Raw genomic sequence first — 20,730 nt, 5'->3', positions numbered from 1 at the left:
TTATCCAGAATTCATCTAAAATTAGCCTGTGACAGGAATTTCTTCAAAACAGAGGCAAAATCCATTAGTTAAGACGCTAATCCCTTAAAATAAATGAAAATAATTTGGATCATTTTCAAACAATCCAAGATATTGCAACAACATCGTCTTAGGCAATCCTCCACAAAATCCTATACAAAAACTAAACAAGAACAGACAAGAATGTACTCCAACATGACTCATAAATCTCTTTACATGGTTATTTGATGATCAGTGAGATAGTTTACAGAATTCTACTCGCAACCCCAATAAAAACGGGCCCAAAGCCCATTTTCAGACGGCTGTAAAAAGTTTGAAAACCTTTTTTTGTCTTTTTTAAGCAAGTCTTTCCATGTAATGTCTTTGATCTTTTTTCAAATAAAGGCTAACTTACAACAGTGGTATCCATTGTGAGTATTTTTTTTTTTGATTCTCTAATGGTATGTCATCAAACGAGCCATAACGTCCACGCCCCCCGCCCCCCCCTCGCCAGTCGCTCTGTATTATTCATCAAAAAGCACTCAACGCATTGGTGCAGAAGAGTGGAGGTGATGTAACCGTGGCCGTGAGCGTGCCTTGGCCCTGTCATTTGGGACGGATCCATGCGACGAGTGAAAAATGTTTGCTCAGCTTTTGATGCTGGAGCCGACAGTAAAGTAGCCAAGAGGATGATGGCCATTTGACATTTAGAACTCTTGGGGTTTAGATTTGAGCGTTTCCAAGTGTTCACCCTAATAGAGGATGATGAGAGGGGTAATGCAAAATAACCGTGGCAAAGCAAAACTCAAAGTCTAAATAGGTCACACGCACATTTTTCAAAGAGGCCTCGAGTTTGTCAACGTAGCGCCATCTAGTGATGATTAATACACGAGTGGCACAACCATCCAAAAAAAATGACATTAACATCCTATATTTACTTTTTAAAAAAAAGAATTCCAGTATATTAAGATTACCTGATGCCAGTTCATATCATATATTATATATAAATATATAAATAAATTAAAAATGTATTACAGTATAAATTATATTATTACATGATGATATATATACATATATATTGGTATACATTTAGAAGAAACTGTCATGGGTGATCAGTTCATAAGATGCCAGTTCATATCATATATACATGTATAAATAAATAAATACAAAAGTATAACTATATATGTGTATTATATATTATTGTATTTTTTCAAATGTATTTATATAAATGATATGAACTGGCAATTTGACTGGAAAGGTATTCAAATTCTGCCATTCTCCCAGTCTAAAGGGTTTGGACATCCATAGGCATCAATGCCAGTAAAATGATAACTAAACTGGTCGTCAGTCAATTGTAGTGCACTTAGATAAATAACCGTTATGAATCATAAAGGTGATCCGAGGAATGGCCACTAGACGGCAGTAGTACTTAACGTCACAGGAAGGATGCACTATATGATGCTCTGTCTGCCCGGAAGTGGTCTTATATTTACACTTTCTGCCTGAATGCCACGATGTGACTTCACTTTTTTTGACAAAGGCTGCGCTTTGGTTAATTGTTTTATGATTTGAAGGTGTATTTAAATGATAAGATGAAATCATGTGGAAATGCATTTCCATCTTCAACAAAAGGCTAACAATAGCAAGCTGCGTTGCAGTTGAGGATGAGGAGAAAGATGCTCGAAACAGGTGAGCGCCACAACGCTTGTTTAATTGTATTCTAATAAACCCTATATTTTGGAGTTACAAAATTAAATATTTTCCTAGTTGTTACGCTCTTCGTGCGTTTTAACTGTTGAACATAGTACGATTTAGTGTTACAACTCGAAGTTCATAGGAATGTGACCACCAAAATAATAATAATAATAATGTTATAACAAAATATTTAGATATGCTTTGTTTGTATACGACTGGATGGGCCTTGACCCAATTTTTTAAATCGATATTATTAGTTTTTTAATTTTGAATTAAAAAATGTAGTGACAAACTAATTTAAATTCACATTAATTGACTTCTATCAGAATGTCACTGTAAGAGTTTAAAAAGAAAGTCTATTGGAATAATGGGATGTAATAATGGTACTGTATGAGTTTAAAAAGAAAGTCTATTGGAATAATCATGACAGGGAGTGTAATTTTTGTGTCTTTGTGTCCGACTGTCCAAGTAAAGACAATAATGGTGGTCATAGCTGGCTACCAGCGATAAGCCACCAACAGGTTGGACCATGAAAACAAGCAAAAAGTCAGACAGTGATGGCGGGACTCTCTTCAAGGACCGGGATTTTCCTTCGGATGACTCATCCCTTTTCCTTGACCGATCCACACCCATCTCCAAGGTGGAGGACCAAATCACTTGGTTACGACCACAGGTTTGTTAAAATGGCCCCTGCATATTTATTTGAGAAATTATAAAATGACATGAAACCGAATCAATGTATTACAGCCTCACATCTGTAAGCTCTGACTAAAATTAGCCCTTCAAAAAGTACTCTACTACATAGAGATGATTTTAGTTACTTTTAGTGTTCTTTGTCTTAGTGTGTGTTTTTACTTCTACTGTATGTAGGAGATCTGCCAGACACCAATATTCATCCCTGACAACATCTCCTTGAGTCATGCCAAACAAGGATTGCTGGGAGACTGTTGGTTTCTCTGTGCCTGCAATGTGCTCCTCAAAAACAAGCACCTCATGGACAAGGTAGGAAATCATCTCTGATTTAGACCAGGGGTGGGCAAACTTTTGGGCTTTTTTTACTTTAAAAATGTGACAGATGGGCCGGGTCAGCACAAGATCTGATACATATAAAAAAGTGCATCCGTTAACAGTACATATGAAACATAAACAGAAAAAAGGACTAAAGTATTAACATACACATCAAACATGAAAAACAAAGAAGAGTGGACAGAGCTACTGCCACTGGCTTCCGCGTGACGGCGCCATCTTGGGGGAAAAAAACAAAACATTATTTGCACAACGTCGGCAGGCCGTATGTGGCCCGCGGGCCGTAGTTTGCCCATGTCTGTTGTAGTAGGAATAATAATAGGTCTATGTTAGACGATTATTTTTAATACAATGATTTATATATATATTTTTTGTAGGTTTTCCCTCCTGACCAACCACTATGGAGTGACAGCAAGTACACAGGCTGCTTTCACTTTCACTTTTGGGTGAAGGGTCACTGGGTAGAGGTGATCATTGATGACAGGTTGCCTTGTATTGATTCGGCTCTCTGCTTCTCACACTGCCACGCACCCTCTGCCTTTTGGGTGGCCCTTCTAGAGAAGGCATACGCCAAGTAAGTAGTGAAGAAAGGTTTTTTTTTTACTTATTTCCACAATGCTAGGAGACTGAGTCATTTACTCATCCCCCATATATGGCATTGTAAACACATTTTTTGCCCTCAACCTCCTCACATTTCAGACTTCACGGTTCATACGAGCAGCTGTGGGCCGGGCAGGTGTCCGAGGCCTTGGTGGACCTGACTGGGGGTCTTGCAGAGTGCTGGAGCTTGTCTGACCACGGTTCAGAGGACAAGCATAATCAGAGGAGGATGAAAAAGCTAGACTTGGACATGATATATCCATTAAGAAGCACGTGTGCTCTTAGTTGCTCCACTCAAAACATCCTTGGTGGTAGGTTTTGTTTTGGACACCTTTTTAACAAATTTTCATAACGTTTTTTTTTACTTTTAGGATCTACTGAACCTGATCAGCACCATGCCATGGCTGTGATGGAATGGCTGGAAGTGAAGGAAGTAGCAGGAAGTAAAGTCCGACTATTCAGGATCAGAAACCCATGGGGGCGGTGCTGCTGGGCTGGAACCTGGACAGAAGAGTACGATTTTTAATTAAAATATTTACCACATCACCACCCGAAAACTGCTTGATTGAACTTATCTTTTTGTGCAGTGGTCCAGGATGGAGATCACTTGATTCAGCCGATGCTTTGGATCTCCAAGCCAGGGCGGTACAAGGTGACTTCTGGTTGGATGAGACCGAATTCCTGTCCCACTTTGATGATGTCACACTAGGCTACCCAATCAGTGAGGAGGGGCATCTACAAAGTATCTACACTGGTAATGCTCTTTTTCCACCGCTATGCTGTATATCCGTCGGGACCGGACGTTTGGTCACCAGTCTTTTGGTCGCCAGTCTTTTGGTCGCCAGTCAAATGTACTTGGATATTAAACAGTACTTCGATATTAAACAGTACTTCGATATTAAACAGTACTTAGATATTAAACAGTACTTCGATATTAAACAGTACTTACATATTAAACAGTACTTAGATATTAAACAGTACTTAGATATTAAACAGTACTTAGATATTAAACAGTACTTAGATATTAAACAGTACTTAGATATTAAACAGTACTTAGATATTAAACCGTACTTAGATATTAAACAGTACTTAGATATTAAACAGTACTTAGATCAATGCTATTTTTCCGTCTGTCTTCGATGACATCTCAAATAGGAAACCTGCTACCTCACTGCCGTCATATCGCCGGACGCTGGGTAAAAGGTCTCTCCTCCGGTGGAAGCCGAAACAGCAGTTGCTACAGCAGCAACCCAAAGTTCTGGCTCAAGATGTCCGAGAAAGGCGAGGTTCTCGTATCACTTCTGCAGCACAACAAGTGGGGACCATGCACGGGTGCACCCTTCAAGGAGGACACCAGGGAGCAGCACTATCAGGCTATTGCGTTACACATGTGGAAGGTATGTTATTCTAGACTTCTCTCTTCGTGGAGAGTTGTGAATTCTTTTTTTTTCTGTCGCCAGGTGGAGAAAAAACGTTTTCACTTGAGCCGTACTTTGAACAAACCGCCATGTTGTTCTACTCACTGCCACGCACACCAGAGGGAGGTGGTGCTCCATGGGCAGCTGGAAGCGGGATACTACCTCATGCTCCCCAGCATCTACAAACCAGGCGCAGAAGGCCGCTTCCTAATCCGGGTCTTCTCCTCCTCTTCTTCGTCCCTCAGGTAAACTCTATGGCACAGGTGTCAAAGTGGCGGGTTGGGGGCCAAATCTGGCCCGCTGCATCATTTTGTGTGGCCCGGGAAAGTAAATTATGAGTGCTGAATTTCTGTTTTAGGATCAAATTCAAATGAAGAGTATAGATGTATATTAAATTTCCTTATTTTCCCCTTTTAAATGAATAATTGTAATTTTTTAATCATTTTTTTCTGTTTTTAGTTTTAAAAATCATTTTGCAAAATCTAAAAATATATTAAAAAAAGCTAAAATAAACATTGTTTTAGATCTATAAAAAACTAAATATTCAGAATTTTTAATCCATTTCTTTTAATCCATTTATTTAAAAAAATCTAAATATTATATCTATAATGATCCAGCCCACATGAAAATCGAGTTGACGTTAATGCGGCCCACAAACTGACACTGTTGCTCTATGCTATATGTAAGCTGCATGCATGCATACAGTAACGGTAACACCACCAAACTTGTCATTCGTAGTGCCATAAAGAGCCCAGCACCCCTCCTGCCTTTGATTTCCGACGGGGAGTGGGACACCAGTCATTTCCGAGGCTCGTGGGTGCAAGGAAGCTCTGCCGGAGGAAGCAGGAACTTCCCATCGCATGGACAGAACCCACGCTTTTCGTTTTCCGTTTGCGACCAGCCCGTTACGCCAGGCCTCAACATCAAAGTTACCCTGCATCAGAATTGTACCGACAGCAATCTGCTCCCCATTGGCTTTCATATTTATAAGGTGACAACTTCCTTATCCACATTTTCATTGGAATGAAATCAACAATTGTCACTTGTGCTTTATCCAGATACCAGTCGGGGGGAAAAGTTATTCCATCCCCAGCGAGGACCCCGTTGCCAGTTGCGTTCCACATTGCTATACTCAGGATGTCAGTCTATCCTGCTCTCTTCCTATTGGAGCTTACCTCATCGTACCATCTACATATCAGCCTGACTGTGCCGCGGATTTCACCATCAGCCTTGCTCGGAAAATAAACAGGTTAGTCTTGATAGTAAATGTCCATCGGTTGGTCGGTTGGTTGATTTTATTCAGTTGGGGCCATTGGTCGATTTTATTCATTTTGGGCCATTGGTGATTGGTCGATTTTATTCAGTTGGGGCCATTAGTGATTGGTCGCTCACCAAATATATGAATGTTTTTTTCTGCATTTTAACTTTAGATTTTTTTTTCTCATTTCATTTTTTGACCATATAAAAGTTAGCATTTATTGTTGAACAAAAGGTTTTTCATTTTTAAATTAGACCATGTCCGTTGTATTTTGAAATAAAACTAAGTTGATTGGAATATTAACAATGCATGCTTTTTCAAACCAAAATAATGGAGATAAAAAATTTTTTTATTAATGCACCACTGTTGGATACCTTAATTTTTAACATTGTGTTTACTGCTCTTTTTTTAGGATAGTTGTGAATAGCCAAGAGACGCTAGGAAAAGCCATTCAGGAGGTAAGTGATATTAAAACAATGCATTTTGAACATGAGAAAAACAATCTTTAGAATAGGCGAGGGTATGAGTTTACTTTTTGGGGGCCATTTTTTTTCATTAGTCAGAAGATGGCAACATTGTCTAATACATGTTCTTTTTGTTTTTGTGCGGCAGGTGTCTCACATTTCTCCAATGCGGACTTAGCCAGCTCTTCCACTTCTCTGACATGGGACCCAAAATGAAAAGACTCCCCCCATTCCAATCAACTTATGTGCGTGCACACGTGTACAGCAAAATATGAGCACTTGCTGAGAATTCTTTTACATTAGCAGAGGTGAGGCGGGGGTCCCCTTCATCCCAAAATGCAGTGGCCCTCAGACATCAGAGGTTGTCGGTGGGCTGGGCTGCTAATGAACTATGACGGGACTGGGAGATGTAAACAAACAGCCACCATTGAAGAATGCCGCCGCCACCGCTGTTGCTCATTCAGTCACTGATGCGCCCGCCGGACTTGTACAAAGGCTCCTCTCATGAAAGTCCTCACAGAAGCACTGCGGGCAAGGGTGAGGGGTTGGTCCGCGAATGCCGAGCCAACCAAACGGCACCGCGACATAACCGTGCCATACCGAGCCAGAGTTATCTACCAATCAAGCAACCAAAATGTTCCCCTTTGCAACTCCTTTAGAGTCCACTATTGCTTTGCTAAATATCAAGCTATCTCCTAAATATCGTCTTCCATTTCTTGAAAGCTAGTAAACAAAAATAAATGACACAATGAGTCGACATCATCAAGCCCTTAAAATACATGTGTCAAAGTGGCGCCCCGGGGGCCAAATCTGGCCCGCCGCATCACTTTGTGTGGCCCGGGAAAGTCAATCATGAGTGCCGATTTTCTATTTTAGGATCAAATTAAAATAAAGAGTATAGATGTATATTACATTTCCTGATTTTCCCACTTTTAAATCAATAATTGTCATTTTTTAATCCATTTTTCAGTTTTTAGTTCAAAAATCCTTTTGTAAAATCTAAAAATATATTTTTAAAAAGCTAAAATAAACATTGTTTTACATCTATATAAAAAACTGAATATTCGGGGCTTTTAATCCATTTATTAAAAAAAATCTAAATATTATATTTAAAACGATCCGGCCCACGTGAAATCAAGTTGACATTAAAGCGACCCCTTGCCTTAAGATGTCCGTATGAGGTTACCAAAGCAGTCCATATAGCTCCCCCACTCTCCATTTCCCCTCGGACCATCGCCATGACCCGAAGACCGCCTCGGAAGTGGCGGCCCGAGCAGATGATGAGCAGCAGGATGCGAGGGATGAAACAAGGGATGCGGGCACATCAGAGGAAGTCGGCCTGTATGAAGAGAGCGCCAACTGGTATTGTGTTGAGGCTGTATGCCTTTGGCAGTGGGTTTGCCTCCTGCTCATCCACCATATCTGTCATTGAAAGGCTTTTTTGATGATTGGCTCACCAGCCAGAGCCGAGCCCAAGGATAATAGAAGAAGAAGAGTTGTGTTGTTGCGCTTTTTTTGGTGTTTTTTCATCTTTGAAAAGCCATGGGAAAAATAAAGTTGATGACAAGTTTGAATGCATTTGACTTTTGCATTCATTGGACAATTTGCCCATTAAAACAGGTTCAGAATTGAATGTTTTTGATTGAGTTTTATTGGTTCTCCTTAGCATGAAGACTAAAAGAGAAAAAAATGGGGAAAGAATGAGAATTTTGCAGTGTTCTGCAGACTGTGATAACATTTGTTTATTAAAAAATGAAAATATGAAAGTGAAATAATAAAAGCAAAATTGCATATCCTGGTTGTGATTCACTTTTCATGATATTTAACTCATTACCAACCACTGAAAGCAATAGACGTCCAATTTATTTAAACTAGGAGGACTGACAGCAAAAAAATGAACGTTACAAATTGTTATTTTGTCTCGTAATCGCACTCACGTTGAGCTTTTGTTAGCTAAAAGGTCTTTTATGTATGATACTCTATAAATGAATTTTATCTTTACTAAAACTGCCTCAAATGTGTCTGTCAGTTGGATACTATATTATATATTTAGTTAGTGAATTTTAAACACTACAGTAGTACAAGAGGAACAACTGTTTAATGTTAAATTTGGGGCCATTTTATAAATCCGAGCATGAAGCATCAACATTAGCGAATCCAGCGGCTACACGCCAAACACGTCCACGCGCAGTGCGCGTTACCTTCTTTGGAATTTACTAGTGGAGGCTTATCTCGCCCAACGAGAGATTCCCACGAGGAAAAATAATGAACAACAAATTTGACGCGTGAGTACATGTACATTTTGATGTAATGTGCACAGCCATGGAGATTTGCCCACGACTTGCTTGGAAGTCAGTTTGATGAGCGTTGCGTTTAAATGAGAGTTGTTCCTGTCGAAAAAGCAAACAAAGATATTAACTCTCAAGAGTCGGTGTATATTTTCACACTGGCGTTCGAGATATTTCGTGCCGTTAATTCTAAGTATGTGTCCTATTTTTGTGAGGAACTTTCTCTGTTGTTAGCTTTAGAGTTGCAAACCGTGTGGGCCGCAAATCCACGGTGTAGTAGTTGTTGAGTGACCGGGAATAGCGCGGGGAGGCTCAGTTTAAACTACTAGTTGCCCTTCGTGGCCACGTAAAAATGGAGTAGTTTACCAAGTGACGTTTTGTAACTATAAAAGGCGGTTTTAACAAAGGGTTTTCATATTATACTGTCAGATTATATGTGAATGAAATGAAAAATGATTATTCTGCACCATGTCGTTATATATTCGCAATGGTGAATATCATGCCTATCACCATAACACATCGCCCTGTAAATATCAGTACAAACAGCGGGGATCTACATCCTGGTGTCAAATCAAGCTAAAGAACGAAACAAGTGACATGTTTCTTTCCGTCAACTCCAGTCTGAAAGATGATGACAGCGGTGACCACGACCAGGACCAAGGCTCACCGAAAGATGGCGAGAAGGTAAAAACTGAAGATGATGACAAGGACCAAAACACAATGAGGAAAAAGGTAAACCTGTGTGTAACAGTCGATTTCACCCACATTAGCACCCCAGAGTTTAACTGAGGATTTGAGTTTGTCTACGAACTGTTTATGACAAATATTTACTCTTATTTTCTTTCCTAGATTGCCATTCCAGGGGTAGGTGAGCACCCTCTTCAGTACAACTACACGTTTTGGTACTCCAGACGGAATCCAGGGCGACCAGCCAGTACTCAGAGCTATGAGCAGAACATCAAACAAATCGGCAGCTTTGCCTCGGTATGTTTGACTAATTCATTTTTTTCTATCCTGGTTATCCTCACAAGGATTGCAAGTGTGCTGGAGCCTATTCCCTGTTAACAGTGGGCAGTAGGTTGGAGGATAGCATGAAAAAATACCATTGACAATCATGGACAATTTTGTAACCAGCCCACCATGCATGTTTTTTTGATGTCCTTCCTCATGGTATACAACATTTCTCGTCAAGGTGGAGCAGTTCTGGCGGTTCTACAGTCACATGATCCGACCCGGCGACCTCACGGGCCACAGTGACTTCCATCTTTTCAAAGAAGGCATCAAACCTATGTGGGAGGTAAGGAAGGGTTTCGGTTTGATTTCAGTAGGATTAGAGCCATTCTGACCTGACCACCTTTTCTGTGCCAAGGATGACGCCAACAAGATGGGCGGAAAGTGGATCATCCGTCTGAGGAAAGGACTGGCATCGCGCTGCTGGGAGAATCTGATCCTGGCCATGCTGGGCGAGCAGTTCATGGTTGGCGAAGAGATATCTGGCGCTGTGGTTTCGGTTCGCTTCCAGGTACACTTGTGAGACACATACACGCACTAAACCAGGGGTGGGCAAACTTTTCGGCCCGGTGGCCACATTGACTTTAAAAATTTGACAGATGGGCCGGGTCAGCACAAGATATGATACATATAAAAAAGTGCATCCGTTAACAGTACATATGACACAAACAGAAAAAAAGTCTAATGTATTAATATACTCATCATTAAAGTACAAAGTATAAAGTACAAAGTCAAGTCAAAAGGAATGCATTAAGAAATATTAAAATGTCATTTAAAAAAAGGATAGAAGGGCTGGAAAACAAGAAAAACAAATAAGAGTGGACAGAACTACTGCCACTGGCTTCCACGTGACGGCGCCATCTTGGGGGGAAAAAACATTTGGACAACTTTGGTGGGCCGGATTAAAAGGTCTAGCGGACCGGATGTGGCTCGCGGGCCGTAGTTTGCCCATGTCCGCACTAAACTGACATCTGGTCTGGTCTTGCCTCCATCTAGGAGGACATCATCTCCATCTGGAACAAAACAGCGAGCGACAAAGCCACCACGGGCCGCATTCGAGATACACTGCGGCGAGTTCTCAACCTGCCTCCCAACACTCTCATGGACTACAAAACACACACAGACAGCATTAGGTATGCATGTCTTCCACCTTTTGTATTTTAATTCTACAACACGCATGTACATTAAATGGATTTTAAAAAAAGATATTTTTTTTACCCTTTTTTTTGTGATTGCTGCTGTGAAAACACAAATTAGATATCCCAGTCAAGTTGCTTTTGTTGGTTGCTAATTTTAAAAGAGAGAAGGAACATGTTTATAACACATTTATTGGATCATATTGAACAAAAATGTTCACAAATGTTGTCACTGCAATTTGGAAAACAAACATTAGTTTACTCCAAACTAAACAATATACTAAAGAATATACTTCCTACATCTATTTTATTTTATTTACAGTTGTTTTTTGTTTTGTTTTGTTTTTCTTTCACTGCCAGCCATTTTCAGGAAAGCCAAGCCTTGTCAGCCATTTTTAAAGGAGCAAGTATGTAAGATTTGTGCTTTAAATATTCATTTAATGGCACCAATATTTCAATAACCTTAAAAATATGTATTTTGGGAAATAGTTCTGAATAGTTAAGACAGAATTTTAGATTTTAAAAGTCTATTTTCATCACTTAAAATACTGTTTAAATACATTTATTTAACTACAGTTACTTGTAGTACAGTTATCAATTTATACTACAAGTAGTATGTGTTTTTGTGTGTACTAATACAATTAGTACATGTAATGAATGCAGTATCATTTTTGGTTACCAATCTTACACAATGCTCCTTTTTAAGATGTTTTTTCAAGACCTAAAAGTCATGGTATACATCAAATTTAGCAACAACAAAAAAAAGATTCATCTTTCTCCAATGTAGACAATTTAAGTTGGACTTAAACATTTGTGAATCTGGAATGATCTGTGGCTGGTTGGCAGAGCATGGGAAGACTTCCATGGTCTGGTGAATGTTAGCGGCGGACGTTAGCCCTCCTGCCGCCACAGACATCGACAAGGTTCGCCAACCGTTTTTTTTCCCTCCAGTCCGCTGCCACTCGTTCATCCAAATTTTTTTGTCATCCGCTGGTGGGCCTCCTTGTGTCGCAGGTGTATTGTAATGTAAAGTTGCTGTGGTGACCAGAGAGGGTGGAGAATGTGTCCGCTTTTGGGGAAGAAGGACAACCCTCCATCGTGTGGATTGACCGAGAGCCAAGGAACAAAAGACGGGAAGAAAATTCCTCCTTTGTGTCCGTTCGGGAGTAACCGGAATGCCTTTGGAGCAGAAGAAAAACTTGTATTACTTGTTTTAAGTACCCAGAAAAGACCCTATGCCTCCGATTTATTCTTCATTTTTTAATTTTACTTTTATAGTATGATATGACACGATTGAACTCAACTTTTGATGGTCAAAGAACATGTTTTTTTGGGCTGAATTATCATGGTGTGTTGACATGAAATTATTTCACTGCTCTTGGGACTTAAATAGAATGTATGCTTAATGTTATTTTAATACTTGGCTGCATTTTAATGACAATTCTCCATTTCTATCATGACTTTCTACTGTTATATCCTTGTAGATGAATTTTTTTCATATGAATTCAGCATTGGTTCTTCTTTGGGCTGGAAGTGGAATTTTAGAGGAAGGAGAAGGAGGAGAATATCGTGTGGGGGCAAAAATACAAAGACTTAGCATCTTATGTATGGACTGATAAGATGTTTTGAACTAGTACAAGGAAATGGACTATATTGTTGTTGGTGGGCTCTAAAAAGGAAGTTTTCTGCTTTTATCCTATCATAGACTCTTGTTCCTTTATTCCTCTTTATGAAAATTATAACCGATAATGGGTACTGTTGGTCAAAATGTGAGGAAAGTACAGTCGGATGTATCCATAGTGGATAAAAGCAATAAATGGAAAAAAATATGCAGCTGCCGTTAAGTGTTTGAGTCTTCCATGTTAAAATGATGAGCTTTTAAAGGAAAGTGAAAATACTAGTCCAAAATGATGGCTATTTATTGTCAAAAATTGGCAAATCAACAAACAATGCATATGACAATATGCAGTTAAATGTCATTTTTACCCATAAATGATTGTCCTTCAGCTCATCTCAAAGAACATATAATTCTGTCAAGAGAGAGTTAGCTGGTGTTAATTTAAACTCAATTTCTTTTCAACTTTTGGAAACATGCTTACCAGTAAGAATGTGGCTGCAAGTAACAAAAGTTTAGTTTGAGAATCCATGTCAAGTGGCACTGAAACATTGAAACACACCAATCCATGAATGCAAGTGTAATTCCCTCCAAACTTGTATGAACTCACCTATGTAGTACTCTTATAAGCTTACCCTCCATCCCAAAATATTCATGATCCATGTTATGCTCTCGGTGGAAGCCAGGCCATTTCTTCCATATGTTTCCAATGTTCTCACCCATATTGGATACAATCTAGTCATAAGAAATAATTGATATTGTATTATTTGGTTTGGGTTTGGTATGTGTTTACATTCAAATTAGGGAGTGATACCTGAAATTGTTGATTTGACAAGCATCGAGTTGGACAACATGGCCCTTGGATTCGAACAACGGTGACCCCCTGCGAGTCTTTAATTTCAAAAAGAGGCGTGAACATGCTCCACCTGTTAATGACAAAAGATGACTTGCTCTTAACTCAAGATTAAACGTCATATACAATTCAACGGTGACAGTCAGCCCCTCCCAGTTTAAATTGATTGGATGTTGTCGGCCACGCCCACTTTGAAAGCAGCACCAGATGTATGGAAAGCAATTGATCCAGAGTAATAGTTTCTCTATGATCTACCTTTGGTATACGGTCCCGATAAGTTGCTTGTGTCCAGTGTAGGCACTAATTTCCATCAGGCAGCAACCAAGGCAACAGGCGTCCATCTTGAGTGGTCTGTTCAAGTAGAACACCTGGTGGCCCTGGTGGTCGAATCCTTGCAATGAACACGAGCGAGCTGGACCGCAACATTGAAGACATTCACATGAACTCTCTGGAAAATCAAGAAAAAAAAGGATGAAAGGAATCCTTTTAAGGTAAAAAGAAAACTTACACAATATTGAAAGTTAGTACATAGTCGTTTTTTTTCAAGTTAGTGTTGTCATCATGCACGCAACGACGGCGTTAAATACACGTGTAGTCACTTTTGGTTTAATTGACGAAGACCCTTCTTTTAAAGTTCGCATTTGTATTATTGGCGTTTGTTTCTTTTCGATCTCGTACTTATAAAGTATTTTAAGTGTATTTTTGTCCTGGATGTTTGATTTGTTAAAGACACGGAAAATAGAAATGGTATCCCAGGTGACTTCACTTAGTTTCCCTTCCAAAGTGGGCGTTTGTTTTGAATAGAAGTAGGTGTGTTTCGTTTACCCATTTAGACCACTAGAGTGTAGTAATGAGTAGACTATATGTTTCAAGATAAGCGTGGGGTGTATAACAAATACAAGACTTGAATGATAAAGGAAAAGAACATATGATTACTGTGAATAATGTCAATAGGTTGGTGAGAGTATACTTTGTATATATAGGACAGTACTTATACTTAATATGTTTGCTCAAATATGCAAATATTATCCAACGTGTATGTTGAATAATGATATTACCGATTACTGTGTATGATTGTATACAAGATCGATACATGGATTTTGTGCTTTATGATGTTACTTTGTCGCCGTCTTGTGGCACTTTGATGCAAATACACAGCCAAATTTATGGGAGCGTCTGGTATTTATTGGATTTTCTATGCTACATCAGTGCTTGTCTTTAAAATACGAGGACTTTTCTATGTAAGTTTATAGTTCAAATGTGTTGTAGTACCTTCCAACACCACAAATAATTGTGATTTGCTGGCTCCCGTGGCAATACTGTAGATCCTTTGAGGGACGCACTGTGGACCTTTCAATAAAAAAAACATTCTCTTGAGACATGATAAACATGATGACGTCATCACTCACCCTCAAGTTGTGGTCTTGCAATAATATGAAACTGTGTAACTTCATCCAGCACATTCAAAGAGTTTGACGAGCCTCCTGCGCCCTCCTCGCTCCTCAAGGGACCCGAGACTAGATTGCCGGACATTTGGAGAGGTTTGCATCCCAAAGCGTGAGGATGGCACTCACACGCGGGATTGCATTTGTTCTGGAATGCTCGGAAAATGGTGCTGATGTGATTCTCTCGCTCCAATCGGCCGTACGGAAGAGGCTGACTGGTCACGGCGGACATGGTGGTAGGATCTAACGACATGAGGAAAAATGTCTAGTATAATATTAGTATTGTCATTTATTCATTGGAAATGTATACAATTTACTTTCCCATGAATTGAATTATCAGTCGGAAACATATTTTTCTCTCTAGTGATGAATCTTGTCATATAATTTAAGGTCGGATACAGTGATAAAAAAACAATCACAAGACATCAAGTTCACTTCAAGACCCCAAGATTAGTTTGTTGACATTCTACAAGCCCATTGTTGATGAAATTTATGGCATTGTAAATCCTGAATGCAGACATTAAGCCTCTAAACCAGCATTAAACCTGAATTAGTGCAGTCAAAAACGTTTTTAGAAGTTCCTTTCGTACCTTTTAGTTGTCAACCTCCATCTTTTTATAGACATCTAACCTTAGTCAAGTGCGAGAAGAACCAAGTTTTCGTCCATGTTGATTGTTTAACTCCAACCTTCTCTCCTTCTTCTTCTCTGGGTGTGAATATCCATGTCGTAATGTTTGGCTTAGTGACTGTGCGTCCAAAGATCTTCTCTCCCGCCTCTGTTGCCATGGCAACGAGCCGGATCTGCCTTTTGTTGGGCCCGAAAGGCACCGCTCGGCTATGTAATTGAAGTTCTGCTTACAGAAGTAGAGGGGGCAAGAAGTCTTTGTTTTGCTAGCTGTGGGCAGTATCTCTCAAACCTCTTGGACTTTGGGGGTGCCGAGGTGGCAGGTTGAAGACTCCAAATAAGTGGTCACAATAAGAATTGTCTTGGAAAAGATTTATTTATATATACATTGTAACTTTGTCAACTCTCATGTACAGTACGTGAAATCAAGGTGCGCCTTTAAATGAGGTGCACATTATAGTCGTGAAAATACGGTATGTTGTGATCAGTTTTAACCAAGAAGGTCCTGTTCTGTAAGATTGTCAGTCATGGGAAGATACTTTTTAGGATCCCCCAGGAAGGGAGTAGAAGGAGGCTGGTTGAAGTGGCCCAACAGGAAGATGGTAATGGTTCCGGCGAAAAAAAGCAAAGCCATGACAATGAAGCAGACTCGGTCGATGACCCGGGCGACTCGGATCCACTCTTCATTTTCCTGAGAAAAACAACAATATCATCACTAGACTCACATTTTCAAGTCTATATCTCAATCCCTCAAAGCTCTCTTACGTGTTTAAAGATTTTCTGCTGCATGGTTGTCTCGGCAATGTGTTTACAGGATGCCACACATTGCCTGAGTTCCGGTGCAGCTTTTGCCAAGCTAATGCTAAGTTTTTCAGCCGTTGCCCCTTCTAGGCCATTGTCTAAGAGCAAAACAAACCTGAAATAGGGAGACTTTTGGGGATTCCGGCTGGTCGGCATACTTACTTAACGTCTCAAATACTGAATTCATTAGCCCTTTTTTCTCTTTGAATCGTGCAAACATGAGTTCAGTCCGAGGTGTTTTCATCGTATATTCCTCTGCTTTGCTAATTAGCGTCACTGAGCTGCGACGCCGACATGGGACCGTATGGACTTTGTTTCCATCGTCTATTCGAATGTCACCGTTGCTGTTTTTGCCATCCGTGTCGGGATCTGGCATCCAGGGTTGCATTTGCATCCTCAGCAGCCGAGGCAAAATGTTTAGAAGGATCTAAATTGGAGCGAGAGACACCACTAAGTCCATTCCTTATTTTTGGACTCCATTACGTGACCGGACGTTTGGTCGCCGGTCAAATGGTGACAGAGAGTTTACTGTTGAAGCCAGCTCTCAAAATTATATTCATAAGACAGAGTTTAATATCTAAGAGAGAGAGTTTAATGTCTAAGTACTGGTTCATATCTAAGTACTGGTTAATCTCTAAGTACTGGTTAATATCTAAGTACTGGTTAATCTCTAATTACTGGTTAATGTCTAAGTACTGGTTAATATCTAAGTACTGGTTAATATCTAAGTACTGTTTAACATCCAAGTACTGGTTAATATCTAAGTACTGGTTAATATCTAAGTACTGGTTAATATCTAAGTACTGGTTAATATCTAAGTACTGGTTAATATCTAAGTACTGGTTAACATCCAAGTACTGTTTAACATCCAAGTACTGTTTAACATCCAAGTACTGTTTAACATCCAAGTACTGTTTAACATCCAAGTACTGTTTAACATCCAAGTACTGTTTAACATCCAAGTACTGTTTAACATCTAAGTATGGTTTAATATCTAAGTACTGTTTAATATCTAATTACATTAGACCGGCGACCAAAAGGGACCAAAAGACCAGCGACCAAACGTCCAAGCACCACTCCGTTACGTCACCCCCACCTTCCTGACTTTGTCCGACATCACGTGAGTGTTGGGCGTCCTCAGGGAAACATTCAGACTGATCACGCAGTTCATCACCACCATGGTTGTCACAGACATGACAAACATCAGATATCTGTGGCAGTAAAAAAAACATTTTATGAAAGTACAAGTTCAATCTCTTATCTGAAGTATATTTTTGGACTTACTTCTCAATGAGAGGAACTGCCTTGGACGTTTCCGGAACTTTTTTAGCAATGAGAAAGAGAAACACAGTCTGGCCTAGAAGAGTAGCAATTGACATAGTGCACTTCTGGCCTCCAGCTTGGGGAAAAAAAGGGACAACTTTTAGTGTTTAAACGACTTTTGACTGACATTTTTATACCTTTTGCGGGTAGATAGTAAACCAACAGGCAGAGAGAGGAAAACAGAACGCAAGGAGCGATGATATTAATGATGTAGAAGAGTGGTTTTCTCTGGATGATGAGAAAAAACACCAATTCCTGGTATTCCAGGTCATCTTTGCTATATTTGTTGTTTATCACTTTCTTTGCTGGCCTGTGTTTGATGACCCATTCTCCATTTTCTAAGTAATGGAAAAGAAAATTAGTAAAGTGAAGCCAATGGACAGAAAACATCAAAGTTTCTATAACAGAGTTCATCAAAAGACTAAATCAAGTGCTAAATCTGTCCCAGATTAGATTGTGTTCAATTTTAGACATTTCACTGAACGGGTTTTGCTTGGGCGAGCTTGTTACCATGGCAATAGCAACTAAAAATGGGAAGCCATACTTGATTATAGGCTCAAAAGGATGACTGACTTTTGTGGTGTTGTTACAAGTCGTACCTGTGAAGGCCTCTGGGTCAATATCAATCCATTCCAGAATTTGGTTGTCCTCCTTTTTCAGGACAAGTTCAATCTCATTGGCGCTGTAGTTCTGGGAGCTGCACACAAAGACAAGAAATATGGTCTGCCAGCACAATGAAAAACAAACATTTATTTCCTTTCACAAGACAGCAATGTGAAAAGCGACCTTGAATGGTACTTTTGTCTAGGCTTTTTGGACACTGCTACGTCTATTTCAGCACAAAGACAAGCTGACGTGGGAACATGCAGACCCTAGCCAGAATTCTAGAAAGACTAGGGTCAGAAGTCTAGAATAGATTTCTTCAGGAACCTTTTACGTATTGGACGAAACCTCTAGAAATGTCTTTCTTTTGGAGTTTAGTTTCATTCTCAGGGAAGACTCAAAAGTCTCATTAAACTGTTTCAAATTGAAATTCAATTAAATGCATATCTCAAGGCACCACTTTATATCAATATACTGTATTTTCACGACTATAAGGCTTACTTAAAAGTCTTAAATTTTCTCCAAAATAGACAGGGCGCCTTACAATATGATGCGCCTTATATATGGGAAAAAAACATTAAAATGTGTCGTTTAATGAGGGTGTGCCTTATAATGTGGTGCGCCTTATAGTCCTGAAAATACGGTAATACAATATATTCACTTGAAACATAGTCCCCCTTCAAATGTTCTTGTTAAAATTAAAACAAAATGCTGTTTTAGGTCCAGTAAGATGCTAGTGACCAATCAGATTTTCACCTACCGGAACACCATGGTGCAATTCTGCCAGTCAAATGGGAAATAGTTGACGGTGATGGCACAGGCGCTGCGATAGATAGCGGGAGGCAACCAGTACACACAGCCGTTTGGTGACACCAGTGCGTTGCAGTACAGCGCCACTTCAAATTGTCCATCCACACTGTGTGTATATTAGGGATCTTTTAACATGGACGCCAAAAAACATGCATTTGCTTGAATGGATCTGACTTGTTTTCCAAAATGACGCCAGGGAGCCAGATCTTCTTGGACGGCACACGGAGCTGGGAAGTGATGTTCTTGTATAAAGCTGATCGGGGGGGCTGGTCCCACCTCAGCCGGTAGTCGCACCATTGCTTTAAGCAGAAATAATTGGAATTTTTCATTCATTTATTTACTCAAAAGTCATACAAACTACCAATCACTATCACTCATAGCTAGGGGCAATTTAGAGTGTTTAACCACCCTACAATGCATTTGTTAACCGGAATACCCGGAGAAAACCCATGCAAGTCTGTGGAGAACAGTGATATATACGCAACTAAACCATTTTTTTTCATTGTATTTCTACTACTTTACTGTATTGTGACTTATTCTTCAATATAATTTGACGGTATGCCTTAATTGGATGTAGCATAAAATAGCCTTTTTTTGGAACAATGCCCCGCCCCCCAAAAAATGACAATTTCACAGTTTTCAAAGTGACAAAAATTACCATTTCGATCCAAACACTAGTTGTCAATGCCTCCTCCTTTTCATTCTGAGAAAAGATGTTCATTATTATTCTTGTAACATCTGGACAGTAAATATGCCATTGCACGTCCTTTCAAAACTTTTGGTCTCACCAGAGAGATGAGGTTGGTAAGGGTCATCTTAATATCAACCTGAATGACATCCCCAATATTCTCCACAGGGCGCACATTCTTGTTGTAGCCTTTCATTAAGTCCTTGAAAAGCTCTCCTTCTAAGTTGAGTGCAGATGCTGCATACAATTGCATACCGCAAAAACTCAGAAAATACACCAGTATACAAGTAACAAAAGAATCCCTAAACTGATACACCATGACATCTTTTCTGGAATGGCGGTAGAGTTAAAGAATCAGTCTTATAATCATGAATTTCTGAAATAATGTGACTAGAAAAACCAATAACAGGAGCATTATTTCCTTCCTAGGTTGTAAACATTGTACAAAAATCCCTTGCATTGGAACACAAATACCAAAGAAAGAAGAAAAGTCACCGCAAAGCTGCTCTTACCTGATACAGAAATGAAAAATATCTTCACAAGAAATGGCATGAAGAAGAGAGAATCCATCAGTGTCTGTTTTTGGCTGCACTGTCTAACAAAACTGATGGTAAGACACACCTGCACACTACTTAATGGATCTGTTGGCATTTTGCCTTTATGTGCCTTTGTGTGTGTACATGATTGTGTCTTTGTGTCTATGGTTCCCAGCACAACTAGAATGTAATTCCAGTACTGCATAGCCAGCTGTCACAACATGGCCACACACATGGCCACACAGTCTTTTGCATGTCAGGCATCTTCATAAAATGTGACTGACAAATTTAGCATGGAAGCAAAACTGAAAATAACTCGGAAAATAGAGACATGGTAACAAAAGAATCCTTAAACTGATACACAAAAGTGTTTGTTACGTATATTTATGCAGCTGCTATATTAGAATCCCCAATATAATGTTATTTTAAGTCTTTAGCTAGGTTTGTTGAGTTATCGGAAAATCTTTTGTTTACATATTGCGAGGGGCGAGGCTGCAATAAAATGCAATTTTATAGTTTGCCAGCTTACAATGAAAAA

The 20,730-nt window shown here is 39.6% G+C and overlaps 4 protein-coding genes across 13 annotated transcripts; 2 read left to right on the top strand and 2 right to left on the bottom strand.

Moving 5' to 3' along the window:
- The first annotated feature begins 1,485 nt into the window (after positions 1 to 1,485).
- Positions 1,486 to 7,220, top strand: capn10 (calpain 10). Of its 2 annotated transcripts, XM_077725216.1 has the most exons (13): positions 1,486 to 1,686; positions 2,162 to 2,365; positions 2,563 to 2,694; positions 3,096 to 3,292; positions 3,418 to 3,629; positions 3,690 to 3,831; positions 3,906 to 4,072; positions 4,474 to 4,715; positions 4,779 to 4,981; positions 5,475 to 5,727; positions 5,795 to 5,985; positions 6,407 to 6,452; positions 6,607 to 7,220. In XM_077725216.1, exons 2-13 carry the CDS (start codon positions 2,222 to 2,224, stop codon positions 6,634 to 6,636), a joined length of 1,959 nt encoding a protein of 652 aa, XP_077581342.1. In that variant the 5' UTR covers positions 1,486 to 1,686; positions 2,162 to 2,221; the 3' UTR covers positions 6,637 to 7,220. The 2 variants fall into 2 exon arrangements, with proteins under 2 accessions (XP_077581342.1, XP_077581341.1); XM_077725215.1 differs by lacking the exons at positions 5,795 to 5,985; positions 6,407 to 6,452; positions 6,607 to 7,220 and having other exon boundaries at positions 1,488 to 1,686; positions 2,167 to 2,365; positions 5,475 to 5,778.
- A 1,177-nt stretch (positions 7,221 to 8,397) lies between these two features.
- eif4e2 (eukaryotic translation initiation factor 4E family member 2) lies at positions 8,398 to 12,731 on the top strand. 8 transcript variants are annotated; one of them, XR_013327437.1, is made up of 9 exons: positions 8,399 to 8,743; positions 9,284 to 9,478; positions 9,596 to 9,730; positions 9,939 to 10,043; positions 10,116 to 10,268; positions 10,754 to 10,890; positions 11,254 to 11,300; positions 11,681 to 11,816; positions 11,908 to 12,731. XR_013327437.1 is itself a non-coding variant. In XM_077724919.1 (9 exons), exons 2-8 carry the CDS (start codon positions 9,344 to 9,346, stop codon positions 11,766 to 11,768), a joined length of 741 nt encoding a protein of 246 aa, XP_077581045.1. In that variant the 5' UTR covers positions 8,400 to 8,743; positions 9,284 to 9,343; the 3' UTR covers positions 11,769 to 11,816; positions 11,908 to 12,731. The 8 variants fall into 8 exon arrangements, 7 of the variants coding, with proteins under 7 accessions (XP_077581043.1, XP_077581047.1, XP_077581045.1 ...); XM_077724919.1 differs by having other exon boundaries at positions 8,400 to 8,743; positions 11,740 to 11,816; XM_077724917.1 differs by lacking the exon at positions 11,254 to 11,300 and having other exon boundaries at positions 8,398 to 8,743.
- A 74-nt stretch (positions 12,732 to 12,805) lies between these two features.
- On the bottom strand, positions 12,806 to 15,563 carry LOC144201838 (phospholipid scramblase 1). Of its 2 annotated transcripts, none has more exons than XM_077724629.1 (8): positions 15,397 to 15,563; positions 14,771 to 15,071; positions 14,634 to 14,711; positions 13,617 to 13,809; positions 13,323 to 13,434; positions 13,144 to 13,243; positions 12,993 to 13,051; positions 12,806 to 12,923 (listed from the first exon to the last, which is right to left on the bottom strand). In XM_077724629.1, the coding sequence occupies exons 2-8, from the start codon at positions 15,057 to 15,059 to the stop codon at positions 12,897 to 12,899; spliced, it is 858 nt and encodes a 285-aa protein (XP_077580755.1). In that variant the 5' UTR covers positions 15,060 to 15,071; positions 15,397 to 15,563; the 3' UTR covers positions 12,806 to 12,896. The 2 variants fall into 2 exon arrangements, with proteins under 2 accessions (XP_077580755.1, XP_077580756.1); XM_077724630.1 differs by having other exon boundaries at positions 12,869 to 12,923; positions 13,119 to 13,243.
- Positions 15,564 to 15,921: 358 nt separating this feature from the next.
- On the bottom strand, positions 15,922 to 20,307 carry chrng (cholinergic receptor, nicotinic, gamma). Its single transcript, XM_077724516.1, has 12 exons — positions 20,169 to 20,307; positions 19,757 to 19,893; positions 19,627 to 19,671; positions 19,143 to 19,267; positions 18,919 to 19,074; positions 18,155 to 18,252; positions 17,693 to 17,893; positions 17,517 to 17,631; positions 17,329 to 17,443; positions 16,395 to 16,659; positions 16,197 to 16,330; positions 15,922 to 16,122 (listed from the first exon to the last, which is right to left on the bottom strand). The coding sequence occupies exons 1-12, from the start codon at positions 20,305 to 20,307 to the stop codon at positions 15,922 to 15,924; spliced, it is 1,731 nt and encodes a 576-aa protein (XP_077580642.1).
- Between the last annotated feature and the right edge of the window lie 423 nt (positions 20,308 to 20,730).

This window comes from Stigmatopora nigra, chromosome 9, assembly GCF_051989575.1.
Source record: "Stigmatopora nigra isolate UIUO_SnigA chromosome 9, RoL_Snig_1.1, whole genome shotgun sequence".
Classification (NCBI taxonomy): Eukaryota; Metazoa; Chordata; class Actinopteri; order Syngnathiformes; family Syngnathidae; genus Stigmatopora; species Stigmatopora nigra.
Note: the sequence above shows the minus strand (reverse complement) of the source record. Positions and strands in the feature narration are given on the sequence as shown.